General features: G+C 38.1%; 1 protein-coding gene across 2 annotated transcripts in view; it reads left to right on the top strand.

The window, feature by feature from the left end:
* npm1b (nucleophosmin 1b) overlaps positions 1–16,047 on the top strand; it is a 52,554-nt gene that overhangs the window by 21,372 nt on the left and 15,135 nt on the right. For both annotated transcript variants that reach the window (NM_001166155.1, XM_005173088.5), the window contains 1 exon segment: positions 2,023–2,106. In NM_001166155.1, the coding sequence (NP_001159627.1) occupies positions 2,023–2,106 (84 nt within the window).

Here is a 16,047-nt window from a genome sequence, read left to right as displayed (position 1 = left end):
TAAAGTTGAGACTGAGGCGATCGTCATAGCAGCATCAGCCAATGAAATGAGTCTGCAATCGATTACTGTCTGAGCTGGTGTATTTGTACTTGCAGTACAACTTAGGTACTAATTGATACTGAAATTTTAAATAGTAGCAGAGGTCAAGCTCCCATAATGCAATAATAATAACAATTCCTTACATTTATATAGTGCTTTTCTAGACACTTAAAGCGCTTTACACATTGTTTGGGTGGAATCTCCTCATCCACCACCAGTGTGCAGCATCCACCTAGATGATGCGGCGGCAACCATATTGCGCCAGATTGCACACCAGCTGAATTGATGGAGAGAAGACAGAGTAATGAAGGCAATTATGATAATGGGGACGGTTTGGAGGCCATGATGGACAGAGGCCAGTAGGCAAATTTGGTCAAAGCCATACTCTTTTTTGAAGGACATCCTGGGATTGTTAGACATTTAGACGAGTCAGGACATTGGTTTAATGTCTCATCGGAAAGATGGCGCTCACTGAGCAGTATATAGTCCCCATCACTATACTTAGGCATTAGGACCCACACTGACCGCAGGTTGAGCACCCCCTGCTGGTCTCACTAACAACACTTCCGGCAGCAACCTAGCCTTCCCATGTGGTCACCCAGCCAGGTACTGACCAGGCTCAGTCCTGCTTAGCTTCAGTGGCCGACCGTGTGAGAGTTGCAGAGAGATAGTTGCCAGCAAATAAACAGAAATCGCTTGTGAATCACAAAATACAGGAACTTTTCATTTGCAGATTTATTTTTACAGTGTAGACATGTAGTACAACATCTTGTTGTAAATTCTTATCCAGATTTTTTTTGATTAATCCATTCTTCTGCTTGTCTTTTTCTCTGGGCTATACACCACCTGACAAAAGTCTTGTTGTTGATCCCGCTTGTAAGAGCAACAGATAATAACTTGACTGCTAGTCTTGATTTCACAAATACTGCAGAAGACCTATTGGAACCAGCATGGACACAAGATTCTCACAGAAATCAGTCAAGTTTGGTAAAGAAAAAAATCATGGTTTGGGGTTATATTCAGTATGGGGGATGTGCAAGAGATCTGCAAAGTGGATGGCAACATCAACCGCCTCTAGTAGCTAGACATTTGTGCTGCCCAATGCATTACAAACCACAGGAAAGGGCAAATTCCTTAGGAGGACAGCGCTCTTTCTCATACTTCAGCCTCCACATCAAAGCTCCTGAAAGCAAAGAAGGTCAAGGTGCTCCAGGATTGGCCAGCCCAGTCACCAGACATGAACATTATTGAGCATGTCTGGGGTAAAATGGAGGAGGCATTGAAGTTGAATCCAAAGAATCTTGATGAACTCTGAGTCCTGCACGAATGTTTTCTTTGCCATTCCAGATGACTTTATTAATACTTTATTTGAGAATTGCAGAGATGTATGGATGCAGTCCTCCAAGCTCATGAGATAAACCACAATATTCATTCTGTTTCCACTGCATCATGACTTTATATTCTATTCTGGACATTATTTCTGTTAAGTAACAAGACTTTACTTTAAGACCTTACTGTCTTAAATAAATAATTACAAATCAAGGCATGACCATTTTATTTTGGTAAAATAAACATAATCTAGAGGTCTTTGCCTTTCATATAAGCCACTTCGGATACCAAATGATCAACTGGAAGTCAAGTTATTATTTGTTGTTTCTAGAACTTAGATAGGCGACAAGACTTTTGTCAGGTATAGTGTAGAGCAATAACAGTGTCCTGCAGTCTCTTCAGACCGTGACCAGACAAGCTGTGCTTTTTATTCTCTTATCGCTGCGCTTTGACAGAAAAAAAAACATCCGAGAAGTGTATTGTGTTACATGAGTGAAGAGCAAAGATGTCAGATTCAGTCAGCTCACAAACATGATCTGTTGTTATGATTCCACCACTGAGCATGACAGCTGACCGGAGCTAGTTCAATATTTTCTCTGCTCACATTAGTCTGACTTTGCAATGTCTGTCTTTGGACCTTTTTCTTTTTTCCAGACTCCAGAGAAGAAGAAAAGTGCGGATAAGCAGAATGGCTCTCCAGACAAGAAAGCAGGGACATCAGGGAAGCCCCAAACTCAGGTTCATTATTTACCTCACATGCATTTTGAGCAAAGTTAGAAAAACTTCAGGAAAGATATAGACCATTTTGGGGGATTTAAACAAAAACAATGATCCTGTTTTACATTTTTAATTTTTATAGCTTCCAAGAATCCACAAAAGAGCCACATATTAATAAATAATGTTAGGACAGCTGTTTTAATATTAAGTTATGTTTGAATTGCCTCGTTATAGTTATGATGTAGGAAATGTTTATGGCCCAATGACATGACCACATTGAAATGGTTAAAAAGTGTTTGACCAAAATTTAATAACTGCGTCATGTCAAATTTATAATGCAATTTAAATGTCAGTAATGGTATATCATAATACACTAGACTAGAGCTGCTTAATAAATTGACATAATGTGATGGCTAAAATATCCTTGTATTTAATATTTTAATTATTTAATTATTTAATTCTATACAAATATTTAATTCTATAAAAATATCATTAATAACCAGAAAGCTTATCTAATTAAATTAATAAAACCTCTTCATTTTTTTTTTCGTTTTACAATTAATTGTAAAGAATTTAGCAACTTTTGCAGTTACATTTTTTTATTACTCTGTGAAAAAAAGTTTGTAAAAATCTTATCTTGTGGTAATATTATATCATAAGAGCTACTCAATAAATTAACACAATTTGATCAACAAAAAATAATGATTAAATGTTTAAAAAATGATTAAATGATTGAAAAAACATCCATGTGTAAAATTTTATTTCCATCAAAATGTAATTAATAACAGAAAGCTTGCCTAGTTAAATTAATAAAACCTCTTCTTTTTTGTTTTACTATCACATTTTTACAATTTTGCAACTTGTTTGTTAAAACAAAACTGAGTCATGCTAAATTTATTTATATTTATTACATTTATTATAAATTCATATTTTTTTCTAAAGTTCTATTTATTGTTGTAAATAAACTAAAATAATTGTAATATTAATTATTTAATCAATTAATACTTTAAAATGTAAATTGTAAATTAGTGAAGGACTTACCACACACTTTCTACTAATAGAGTCAGACTTTTATTTTGATGGGTTATCATGAATATGTTTGTGTCTGTGTCAATCACATGACATTGATTTTTCTCATAAAAAATTATCATTTTTATATATACAGGTGAAGTCAAAATTATTCGCCTTCCTGGAAATGTCTTTTTTAAATATTTCCTGAATTATGTTTAACAGAGCAAGTCAATTTTCACAGTATGTCTGATAATATTTTTTTCTTCTGGAGAAAGTTGTATTTGTTTTATTTTGGCTAGAATAAAAGCAGTGTTTAATTTTTTAAAAGCCATTTTAAGGTCAAAATTATTAGCCTCTTTAAGCACTATTGTTTTTGATAGTCTTCAGAACAAACCATCGTTATACAATAACTTGTCTATTTTCCCTAACTTAACCTAATTAATCTAGTTAAGCCTTTAAATATCACTCTAAGCTGAAAACTATTATCTTGAAAAATCTATAGTCAAATATTATATACTGTCATCACTGCAAAAATAAAAGAAATCAGTTGTTAGAAATGAGTTAATAAAACTATTAGGTTTATATACACTCTCATAAATGTACAGAGGGGCTAATAATTTAGGAGAGCTAATAATTCAGACTTCAGCTATATATATATATACCTGCCCAGATCCGCTAAAGAGTGAATTTATTTGGGTCTGCGTGAGCTGAAGGAGCCGTCTGGGTTTCAGGTTTTGGTATTCAGTTCCCATCCCAAATTGCCAGACCATGCCAACCAAAAGCCAAGGTCTACCTTGGATGCCAGAGGTAATTCTTACCAAACGTCCAGGTGCAGGTTAGAACGCCGACGCCATGGCAGCTTCACAGAGAAAAACCACGGGATAATGAGACAGCCTGTCTTTGTTTACGATCAGCCAACGCCGCCAAAAGCGAAACGCGAATTAGACCAGCAGTACCCCTAAAGATAAATGTGCGCAACAGAATTCAAAAACCCCAGCTGTGATTAGCTGAAAACCGCCCAGTCTTAAGAGGACACGACGATCCCAGAGCCATTATTCCAGTGTCTTTTTTTGGAGCGAACGCACTTAATATACTTTTAATAATCGAGCGTATTAGAAAGAAACATCTTGACGTTCAAAGGTTTGCTTTTAGGTCATGGAAAAGGGCCATCGTATTTTCCCATGCAAAGAAAAACGGGGAAGCGCTCTTAACTAGCTGCTGGTGGCAACAATCCCAAAACGTCCAATTTGAAGGGTCATTTGTGGTCTGCTTTAAAACAACAAACTACTCTAAAAGCCACGGCCTTCTGCCAGGGTGACCGATGTTGGGAATCTGTATGCGTTCGCCAGACTTTCTTCTAATCACAGTCCCCCCCCCTCATTTGACCGGTGCAAATGCAGTTGTGTGGGTTTGGATTGTCTTTGATGTCATTTTTTTTTTTTTTTTTGCGATGTAATTGTGGTGCTGAATCAGAAAGACACAAGAGCTCGAACACTATGGTGAGGTTTTCAAAGGATTCTAGAGAGGTAGCAGTCATCCAGATGCAACGCTGGAGCAGTCCTTACTTAAAAGAGAAATTATACTCTACGGTTGGCTTCCAGAAGCAAAAAAAAAAAATCTGATTAAGGCGTTTGTTCACATTTGTTTCTAAACTCAGAAATTAATATACCATTAATCCATCATTAGTATCCCCTTGAAATAATTGATAATAATTTTATAAGCATTTAAATACAAAACGGGATTTTTTTTTATTTGGCAACACTTTTGGTACACATCAAGTCGATGGTTGGCCATTGGGCTTTGTCGGTCCAGCTAGTTGGTTTGGTATGTTCCACTCGTTGCCTCTCATCAGGTTAATAAGAACTCATTGGACTGATTCAGCATGTAAAATCGTGTTGGCCATTGGCTGAAAAGAGCGATTTGATTGGTTATTCAACAAATCAAATCGTGAGTGTGACGCAGTTGTCACGTAGCAAGTGAATAATTGAAGTCAAGAAGGAGCACACTAAGGCCATGTGTAATTTCACTTAATTTCTCGAATATTTGCAAACGATATGGTTTATTATGGGCAGTTCAACATTTTGAGTGTGCTGGCCTCATTCGCACTTAAATTTGGCTTCATTTGCGCATCAATTTCACTTAATTCGCACATCAGATTTGCTGCATTAACTCGTCAATTTAATTTTATTTGTGCATTAAATTAGCTTTTCTCACGGGTTGATTTTGCTTCATTCATGCATCAAATTTGCTTAATTTACATGTCAATTTTGTTTAAGTTGTGCGTATAATTTTCTTCTTTCACACGTCAATTTTGCTTCATTTGTGCATCAAATTTGTTTATTTAGGCATCGGTTTCACATTATGTATCAAATTTTATATTTTTGCATGTCTGTTTCACTTCGTTTGCGCATCAATTTCGTTTAATTTGTGCGTCAAATTTGCTTTTAATGTCAATTTACTTTTATTCGTGCATCCAGTTTGCTTCAGTTTTGCTTCATTCGTGCATCAAATTTGTTTATTTGTGCATCATTTTCGCTTTATGTATCAAATTTGATTATTTTGTTTCAGTTTCGCTTCATTTGCGCGTCAATTTCGTTTCATTCATGCGTCAAATTTGCTTAATTCGCGCTTCAATTTAGTTTCATTCGTGCGTCCAATTTGTTCATTTGCGCATCAATTTCGCTTCATGTATCAAATTTTATTAAATTGCGTGCCAGTTTTGCTTCATTTGTGCATCAAATTTTCTTAATTTGTGCGTCAATTTCACTTCATTCGTTTGTCAAATTTGCTTTATTCGCTCATCAATTTCACTTCATTCGTGCCTCAGATTTGCTTCATTCACGCATCAAGTTCATTTCATTTATGCGTCAAATTAGCTTAATTTGTGCATCGATTTCACTTCATTCACACATCACATTTGCTTCATTTGTGTATCAGTTTTCTCTTCATTCGCACATAAAATTTTCTTTTTTTGCACGTCAATTTCACTTTATTCACGCATCAGATTTGCTTCAATCTCGGGTCAATTTAGTTTCATTCATGCGTAAAATTTGCTGCATTTGTGCGTCAATTTCACTTACATTCAGATTCATTCAGATTATATTGAGAGAATAGCTGTCCTCTGTGCTTTAGGAAGGCTGAAAATGGCATAAATTTCTTTCAGCGTTGTGTCTGAGTCCATTAGATTCTTAAGAGATGCACCCAGCTCTGTGAATTCATCAACTCTTCAGAAGCTGAGCCTGGATGACGGATCAGCTTTCGTTCGTTTTGTGTTCACACACAGCTTTTTGGTTCAGATGCGATTCAGTGCACAGTTTTGTTTTGCTGGTGCTAGTTGTTTGGTGTCAACTTTGTGTGTCCTGGCCCTAAGTACCTATTCCCACTACTGTCTTGTGAACAGAAATGATCGGTCCGTGTAAGAAATGTAACATTATTCACAATATTAATAGCTTAAATCCACAACCTGGTCCAACAGTTCTTGGTGCATATGCGACTGACTGTAGTCTAATCACTTTTTATGATTAAAAGCAGGAGAGCTGGTGACATAATCATCCATCAACATCAATATCTATTAAAAAAATTTCACCTGATCCCACCAGTCGTCAGGAGCCATGGCTGATTTCGACTTGAGTGCGTTTATTTTTAACGTTTTGTTCATGTAAAGAAAAAAAATGCCTCAATTTCATATTGACATCAATATTCAGACCCTTTGACACAGCTCAGGTGCATTTCATTTTCTAGATAATCTTAGGGATGTTTCTATGTAATAATTGGAGTAAGCCTGTGATCAATTTGATTTATTGGAGATGATTTGGAGAGACACACACACCTGCCCATATAACAGCTTAAAAAGCTGATCAGAGAAGTAAAGCCATGAGATCCAATGAGATCCAATAAATGGCCTGCTGAAATACACTTTAGAAACAACTCTGCTGGTGGTCAGCCTAAACTGAACAATCAGAAGAGACAGGAAGAGTTATTATCATTAGCTCAATCTTTATTCAATCTGATTGGAATGCCAAATATTATCATTCTTGTGCAAGGAACCCCTGACTTAAAAGGTAAAAGGCATGTTGTGTGAACACCAAAGTTCTACTGCTAATACATATACTGTAAATTAGTCAGAAATTAGTGATTTCTTATAAATATCACTTATATTATATTATAAATATCACTTATCACAAATATCAGACTTATTTGATATTTGTTTTCTTCTTAAAGTACTGGTTTATTTACTGAAAAACAATGAGAGGGTGTGACATAGCTTCAATTAATATTAATAGCTTCAATCCACAGCCTGCTCAAACAGTTCTCTGCGCAAATGCGACTGATTGTAGTCTGATCGCATTTTATGAAGAAAGCACGAGAGCTGGTGACGCGATCACCAATATCTATCAACGAAATGCATCACCTGACCCTACCTGTCATCAGGAGCCATGGCACACAGTTGCTCCTTCCCTTTTTAAAAACTACCAATAGCGTTTTGTTTTCTCACAACTCTGCCAGTGAGAGTTGTTGAGCTCATGCACATCAAATAAAAAGCAAATGAGAAAATGAGAAGGGTCTTGAAGAGGGTAGGGCCTGTCAGATACTAGAGAGCATTGGATTGTATGAGATGTATGAGAAGTATGAGATGACGTGAATAAAACCATTGATCCATTAAGGCAGAAGTGATAAACTACAAGCTTTATGTGTTAATATCAGTTTTATACCTTCTAAATATTAATTTTGTCATTGTTTTCTACCACACTAGCTTATAGATATCCTTGAAGACTATGGAATAAAATCAATGCCAAAAGTATTGAATTAAAAAGCTTATTTAATAGCAAAAAACTGAAAAAAAAAATACATTGAATTAACAACTGCTTGCATTTTAATGACTTGGATTGCCAAGGTTTGGAATTTTAGGTCCTGAAATTTAATACAGCTGTTCATTTATGCTGTGAATATCCCAACTAAAAATATTTCAAACACGTTTTCATACTTAAATATTCAATAATTATTCAATCTTCAGATTTCACTCACAAAACATTCAATACTGGTGAAAAATATGAAGCATAACGTTCAAAAGTTAATTTTCAGTTCATTTTATTTCAGTTAAAAAATTTGCTTCCCAAAATTCAGTGGATTAAATTTGACTTAAAATTTGCCATTACATCCGTGTACCACAGGAAAAGCAATAGATTGCAGTCTGACAATCTCCAGCTGCTTTTTCACTAGCAAGTGGACCAATTAAAGATGTTTAAACCAGTAAATAAGTAATGAAAAATACTAATAACTGCACAAAAGTAACATTTAATATTGTCAGACACATTTTAACAGCCGAATTGAATCTATTGTTTTTATGGAAGCAAATTTTTGACCTGAAATGAAGTGAATTGAAAATTGTCATTTGAATAACATACATGGAATCTGGAAATTGAAGAAGAATTATTGAATTTTTAAGTATGAAAACGTGTTTGAAATAGTTTTAGTTGAGATATTCACAGCTTAAATAAACAGCTTTGTTAAATTTCAGGACCTAAAATTACAAACCCTGGCTATCCAAGTCATTAAAATGCATGCAGTTGTTAATTTAATGTATTACTTTTTTCAGTTTGTGCTATTCGATAAGCTTTACATTTCAATACTTTTGGCATTGATTTTGTTCCATAGAAGACTAACATAATGATACCAACATCTACAAAACATTATTTACATTTTACTGGACCTTTAAATATGCTCATAAACATCCATCAAGCTTCGCCTTCAAAACATTTCAACCCCCCACTAAAAAAAAAAATCACAAACCCCCAAAACCAATTACCCCAAGTGGCCAAATTGTGCGAATTCTGCAGGTGACAAACAAAACCAAGACTAAACTTTCACCACTTATATAAATGTTTCTGACCTCTTGACGGCAGAAATGCGCCCCCTCAGGACAGGTTTACCAGGTGACCTTTGTTTTTGGCATTTTAACGCAGACCACCTTTAACACGCACACACATCCCTTCACAATGTCTAAATGAGTTTCCCTTCGCACCCGCTGGCGGTTCACTTGACCTAACAATGTAAGCGTATTATTAGCATCTTACATGCCTGACGTGAGGAGCGCTAATTACCCACTGTTATAGAAACACCCGGGGGGCTATGTGTGTGTGTGTGTGTGTGTATGTGTGCACCCACGTTTGGCTAATTCCATAATGGCCACGTTCTGGTGCAGGACAGTGGTTGTTAAAACACCCGACGAGATTAGACAGTCAAGCACACATCCTCCCATCTTTCTCAAACTCGGCCACTTGTGCTTCCGGTCTTGTTTCCGGCGTTCACTCCCTCTGCCATTAGAAATCATTAGGGCTTAATGCTGCAGGCCATGAGGCGAGCGGAAACTCACTGCTCTGTCATTAAAGCATGGCAGACGCTGCGTTGCTTAACACTTTACATTCTCCCAACATTGAATGCGTAAAGAGAAATCGCTCGAATTTCACAATGACCCACTTCAGTGGTTGCGGAATGCTTGGTTAAACTGTATTTGCAGGTAGAAACAGGTTTAGTGCATTATCACAAAGTACTCTAAACGTAAGATGCTTTCATCTGCAAATGCTGTCGTAAATTCTACAAGAATACCCATGCGTGAAGTCCAGTCTGGGTTAGTCAGACTGTAGTTGCCCACAGATTCTTCATTGCTCATCTAGTTTAATTCAATTCATCTTTATTTCTATAGCGCTTTTACAATGTAGATTGTGTCAAAGCAGCTTCACATAGAAGATTATAGTGAGTTGAAACAGTGTCAGATCAATTTTCAGAGTTTAAGTTCAGTTTATTTCAGTTCAGTGTGGTTAATATTCCATGCTGAGAGTCCAAACACTGAAGAGTATTCCTGCTCTACAAGTCCCGAATTATGCAAGCCAGTGGCGACAGAGGCGAGGAAAAAACTTCACCAATTGACGAAAGTGAAGGATAAAAAACCTCGAAAGAAACCAGGCTCAGTTGGGCATGACCATTTCTCCTATGGTCAAACGTCCTGTGCAGAGCTGCAGTCTAGGCAATGGAGGCTGGAGAACTTTGGACCTTAGTGAAGACTCAGCTGTCCCTGGAATCTCACAAGAATCAGACGCATGCTCTCCACTCAATGACCACCTCAAAAGCTGCTCAGGATATGGCCTGGTCCAGGATTGTGGAAACCTTGGGATAATCTCTTTACAGGACTTGCATCGCATTAGTAGGACTGCATAGTCTCTGGGGGCCTCGGGATGAGACACAGAATAAAGACAATAATTAGCGTAGCTGCTGTTTGTAGTGTATATAAACGAGATGTGGAAAACCTGCATGGAGCACATTCATGCATCATACTGCTATATGATGCATTGAGTGTGTGCTTTACTAAAAAGATAGGTCTTTCTAGTTTTGAACTGTGAGAGTGTGTCTGAGCCTCGGACAATATCACCCCTACCCCTTGTTTTGCACGTGCACGCCAAGGGGTAGGGCTGTCTCAGTTCTCTTTAGCTTGAAGGCGTTGGGGTGAATAGCCCTTCGAACGAAGATTTTTCAGGACCACACTCGAAACAAAGGGGTAAGAAAATTTCTCAGAATACACAAGCCACAGCGGCAGCATTGCTGAACCCTGAAGTAAGGAGATCCACAAATGATTATTTTTTTATGTCATTATTACGAATTTTTCCGACAATCAAACACATGTTTTAATATATTCATAACCGCGTTCATGTTTTACAGTCATGTTTTAAAAAAAAAAAAAAAACGCTAAATTTCGCAATCTATAATCCCTAATAATAACTCTTGTACAGCAGTCCCACTGCATTCATACTCGATGACACTCGAATACCCTGTCAGTAATGTCTAGTGGCTGAGAATGAGCTTTTTACAGTGTGTGCTTTAATGTTAATGTTGTTTTTGTGTGTTTACATGGATGAATATGGCCACTGTGTAAATACACAGTACAGTTACGATCTTATTGTCACATTAGATTATTATGATAACATAATATATGCCTTCAGTGATTTCCTGAAGATAAATAACAAAAAATAGCACGACTGGAATAACTACAGCAGTCGCGATCGTCTGATCTCACATGAAGCATGTGATCGTGATGGCATATGATGATGTGTGCAGGTCTGCAGTGCTGTCCCAATTCTTAGGGGTAAATTTTGAAGTCCTTCTCCTTAACCCTCGTTTGTAAGGGCCAACGGGAAAGGGGTACAAAAATAGAATTGGGATTGGGCTTTAAATTATTACAAAGAAATTACTAGAAACATATGCAATTACATTTCTGAAAACACTAATAACATTTTAAAATGAAAGGTGCTTAATCTTAACTTTGAAAAGTCATTATTACATTGGAGTTTTATTAACTTGTCAATGTGTCTTGTTATTAATGTCTCAGGCTCTTTGACAATAGATTTAGCTGTATGGACGCTTGTAAAGTAGATCCCCATTAGTCAGCTTAGACCGTTACCTCTCCCAACATACATAAAAACTGCATTAGTGTAATAGAGCTATGAGCAATGCGCAAGATCCTTTGTAATGTCCCCGCTTGTTAAAGTTATGTGCTCGATCGCGGCTCAGTGGCGTGTGTGTTTGTGTGTATTGAGGACAGCTGATTACATCAAATGCTAGCGTGCTAATGATTAAGTGCCGTCCCCTGGCATCTGTAATCAGTGTCTGGCGTAGATTAAAAAGCTCGCTGCACTCTCTGTCTGTCAGCTGTCTTAACTCTACAGCTGTCCTTTCCCAACACACAAAATAACGCCCTGCTATATAATGACTGCACCACACCGGGCCTCTCTGGCCTTCTGCCAGTCCTGAGCATGTGTGTTGTGAGTGCATTTGTCCTTTAATCTGATACCTTTTGATCTATCGCATGCTCGTCAATCGCAACGGAGTCGAAGGGGATTATTTATTTTGTCCTTACAAAGAGAGACTAGAAGACATTGTTCGCTGCTTTATGTTTCTGTCTCACTTTCTGCTTTCATCTAGCTATGTCCAGAAATTTCTGGAGAAATGTTTAGCTTTTCACCTTGAATTTGTGTTTTTCGAGATGGGTCTAGGGATGCTTGGGTTTTAAGTCCTTGACAGACCAGCAGTGTGAAAACCCCAACTGTGTTGTTGCCTCTCATTGGATCATGTCTGGTCCAAATAGCTGCCGGTGAACACTCTAAAGCAACGAAAGCCTACAGGAATGATAGCGGTATTAGTTATTTCCACTTAATGGGGTGTTCACATAAAAGGCGGCTTGCATGAATAGATCATGAACATTTTGAGTTTACTCGCTTCATTCGAGTATGAATTTCACGTCACAATAGACATGGATTTGCTTCATGGGAGGAGAGTTTGTCTGCCTGGTGACTCTTCTATTAAATGGCCAACATGGATTTTATAAAGTGGAGGTTTTATGTGCTCTAGGAAGACTGAAAAACAACGTAGATTTTTGTTTGACGCCGTATCTGGGTCCATCAGATCCTTCAGATCAGCACCAAGGTGTACCTGGATGATGGAAGCTTTAAGAGCTACCTTAGATTGAGCCGATCCCAATTTATTGAGCTGTTGTGCTGTGTCTGCAAGAGGATTTCCCTTTGGGTCACCAACAACAGATGCTTGGTCATAATCTCTTAAGGTCTCTTGGTTTTGACTGGGTAACGTGTCACGAATGTCCATCAAAAATCCGATTTATGTGCTTTAGGAAGGCTAAAAACTACGTAGATTTGTTCAGTGCTGTACCTGGGTCCATCAGATCATTCAGAGGAGCATCTAGCTGTATCTGGATAATAGAAGCTTTCAGAGTACCTCTGACTGAGCTGGTCCCAATTTGATAAACTGTTGTCCTGTGTCGGCAGAAGAATTTCCCCTTGGTTCCCCAACAACAGGCACTTGGTCATAATCACTAGAGCAAGCTCCTGATTGGTTAACGGTTTATTGGTTTTGATTAGTTAACGTGTCGCAAATGTCCATCAAAGTTCAGATTTATGTGCTTTAGGAAGGCTAAAAACAGCGTAGATTTGTTCTGTGCCATATCTGTGTCCATCAGATCCTTCAGGGGAGTATTCAGCTGTACCTGGATAATGGAAGCTTTCAGAGGTACCTCTGACTGAGCTGATCCCAATTTGATGAGCTGTTGTCTTGTGTTGGCAGGAGGATTTCCTCTTGGGTCACTAACAGCAGGCGCTTGATCATAATCACTAGAGCAAGCTCCTGGTTGGTTAACACTTTATTGGTTTTGATTGGCTAACACGTCACGATTGTCCATCAAAGTTCAGATTTATGTGCTTTATGAAGGCTAAAAACAGCGTTGATTTGTTCAGTGCTGAATTGAGTCCATCAGACCCTTCAGAGGAGTATCCAGCTGTACCTGGATGATGGAAGCTTTCAGAGTTGTCTCCAGCTCAGCCAGTCCCAATTTGATGAGCTGTTGTCTTCTGTTGAAAGGAGGATTTTCCCCTTGGGTCACCAACAACAGGTGCTTGGTCATAATCTCTAGAGCAAGCTCCCGATTGGTTAACGGTTTGTTGGTTTTGATTGGTTAACGCATTGGGAATGTCCATCAAAGTTCAGATTTATGTTCTTTTAGCAAGACTAAAAAACAGTGTAGAATTGTTCAGCGCCGTATCTGGGTCCATCAGATCATTTAGAGGAGCACCCAGCTGTACCTAGATGACGGATGCTTTCAGAGGTACCTCTGACTGAGCTGATCGCAATTTGATAAGCTGTTGTCCTATGTTGGTAGGAGGATTTTCACTTGGGTCACCAACAACTGGCGCTTAGTCATAACCTCTAGAGCAAGCTACTGATTGGTTAACGGTTTATTGGTTTTGATTGGTTAATGCGTCGCGAATGTCCATCAAAGTTCAGAATTATGCGCTTTAGGAAGGTTAAAAACAGTGTAAATTTGTTCAGCACTGTATCTGGGTCCATAAGATCCTTCAGAGGAGCATCCAACTGTACCTGGATGATGGAAGCTTTCAGGGATACCGCCGAATGAGCTGGTCTCAATTTGATGAGCTGATGTTGACAGCTGTTGTCGGCTCACTTTGATGAGCCGAGTCTTGTGTCCGCAGGAGGATTTCCCCTTGGGTCAACAACAGTAGGTGTTTGGTCATACTCACTAGAGCAAGCTCCTGATTGGTAACCCGTTAAGAATGTCCATCAAAGTTTAGATTTAATAACCAATTAGAGCGCTCTCTTCATCCTACGTCCAACACCTATTCTGCATGCTAAATCGGGCCAATGAGCTCTGATGTTAAAGGCTGATTTATACTTCTGTTTCAAATGGTCCGCCACAGCCTTCATACCCCTTGTCATGGTTGAAGCCAATGATGATGCGCACCTCTCAAAAATGCAACTACATGTTTGATGATGCGTAGTGCAAGCTCTGTGATTGGTTGGCCTGGTAACATTGACAAGTGTGGGCAGCTTTGACAATTATGGGGAGGTGTGAGCCCATTGGTGCGAGTATTTAACAAGTGTCTAGGGCCGTGGAGGACCTTCAGATGGAAACTTTTGTGTGGTGTTTTTTTTTTTTTTATAACTAAAGTTGCAGCATATCTGCCGACTCTCACCTCTGAATGAGTCAGTTTTAACTACTTGTATATTAAGGTAGCATTACAGGTATTTCCCATGTAAAACACCTGCAAAAAACTCTACACTGGTCAACATACAAACCCGCTGCCAGCCAGTGTTTCAGAAGTTATTGCAGAGCAACACAAATAGAATGCAGAAATATAAATGCACTGCTGGGGTTATCAATCAATGGTAATGGCAATCTCTCAATGAAGAAGTATAATTCAGCCTTAACCTGACGAGTGGCTACATGTGGAATATACCAAACCAACTAGCCTGACCGATGAAGCTCAACGACTCACCGTCAGCTTAGTGTGTCCCATCCCTTAAAAGTCCCATCTTTAAAAGAATAATGCAAAATCTGACCTTTAATTCTGGATTGTATCTCATTTTGGTCAGTTTAAGCTGTGATTGAAGGCCCCTGTGTTCTTCACGTAAGGTTCTTTTTTATGCTTCGCTTGAGGTCAAAAAGAAGTTTGAAAAGGCTGAATGACAGTACGCTGTTTTAGAACCTTCCAACACCCCCACGCTGCAGTAGGCGGGGTTGCAAATGTGGCTCGCATGTACCATTAAACACAACAATGGAGCTGAGGGAAGAAGAACAGTTTCATAAACATCTGGTAAACAGCCGTCTTCAAAAGAAGTGCCACCATGGTATCTCCCATCTTTACAATGTTGTCTATTTGCTGTCGACAGACACAGAATGGAACCACCAGTGTGTGGAAACTCAGAAAATATATGACGTGACAAAGTGGACCCTTTTTGAGTCTTTAAAATTTCTCTCCATGTGAACTGCGGAAAACAAACTCAAAAAGGACTTCGTTTCAGCTGGATTTTGGAAATGACATTTCAGCGTTTTTTTTTTGTTTGTTTGTTTGAAGTATACCGTGGTCTTGAGTTTCTTTCATACATACTATTGTTTACCAATATTAAGTCCATTTTAGCATTACATCTTTAATGTACGTTTTGACTTCTGAACTGCCTTGGTTATTTATGGCATAGATTTAACAAGCTACTTGAAAAATTCTACATTTTTCTGCATATTTACAGGACTGCATTGCGCAGTTGCTGCAGATTTGTTAATCGGCTATGTTTACACAACAACAATGTAGCCAAAAATAGGATTTTTTTCTGTAAAATCCGCTTTTACACATACACATCTGCAATAACACTTTTTTACGCATGCCAGAGAAGTATTTAGTGCTGTGACCTTGTTTGTGAACATTACCTATTAGTGGCTCGGAGCTCATGTCAATGTACAATTTGCCATGTGTGTCTCTGATTTATGTTTGTGCTTGCCTTTAATATACAATACTATAAACATGTACTGTACATTCGTGTCATCATCTTTTTCAAAGTCTTTCTTTCATTTTCGGCTGTTTACTCGGACACGACAACAGC

This window comes from Danio rerio, chromosome 14, assembly GCF_049306965.1.
Source record: "Danio rerio strain Tuebingen ecotype United States chromosome 14, GRCz12tu, whole genome shotgun sequence".
Taxonomy (NCBI): Eukaryota; Metazoa; Chordata; class Actinopteri; order Cypriniformes; family Danionidae; genus Danio; species Danio rerio.
The sequence above is the reverse complement of the archived record's forward strand: the minus strand, read 5'-3'. Positions and strand labels throughout refer to the sequence as shown.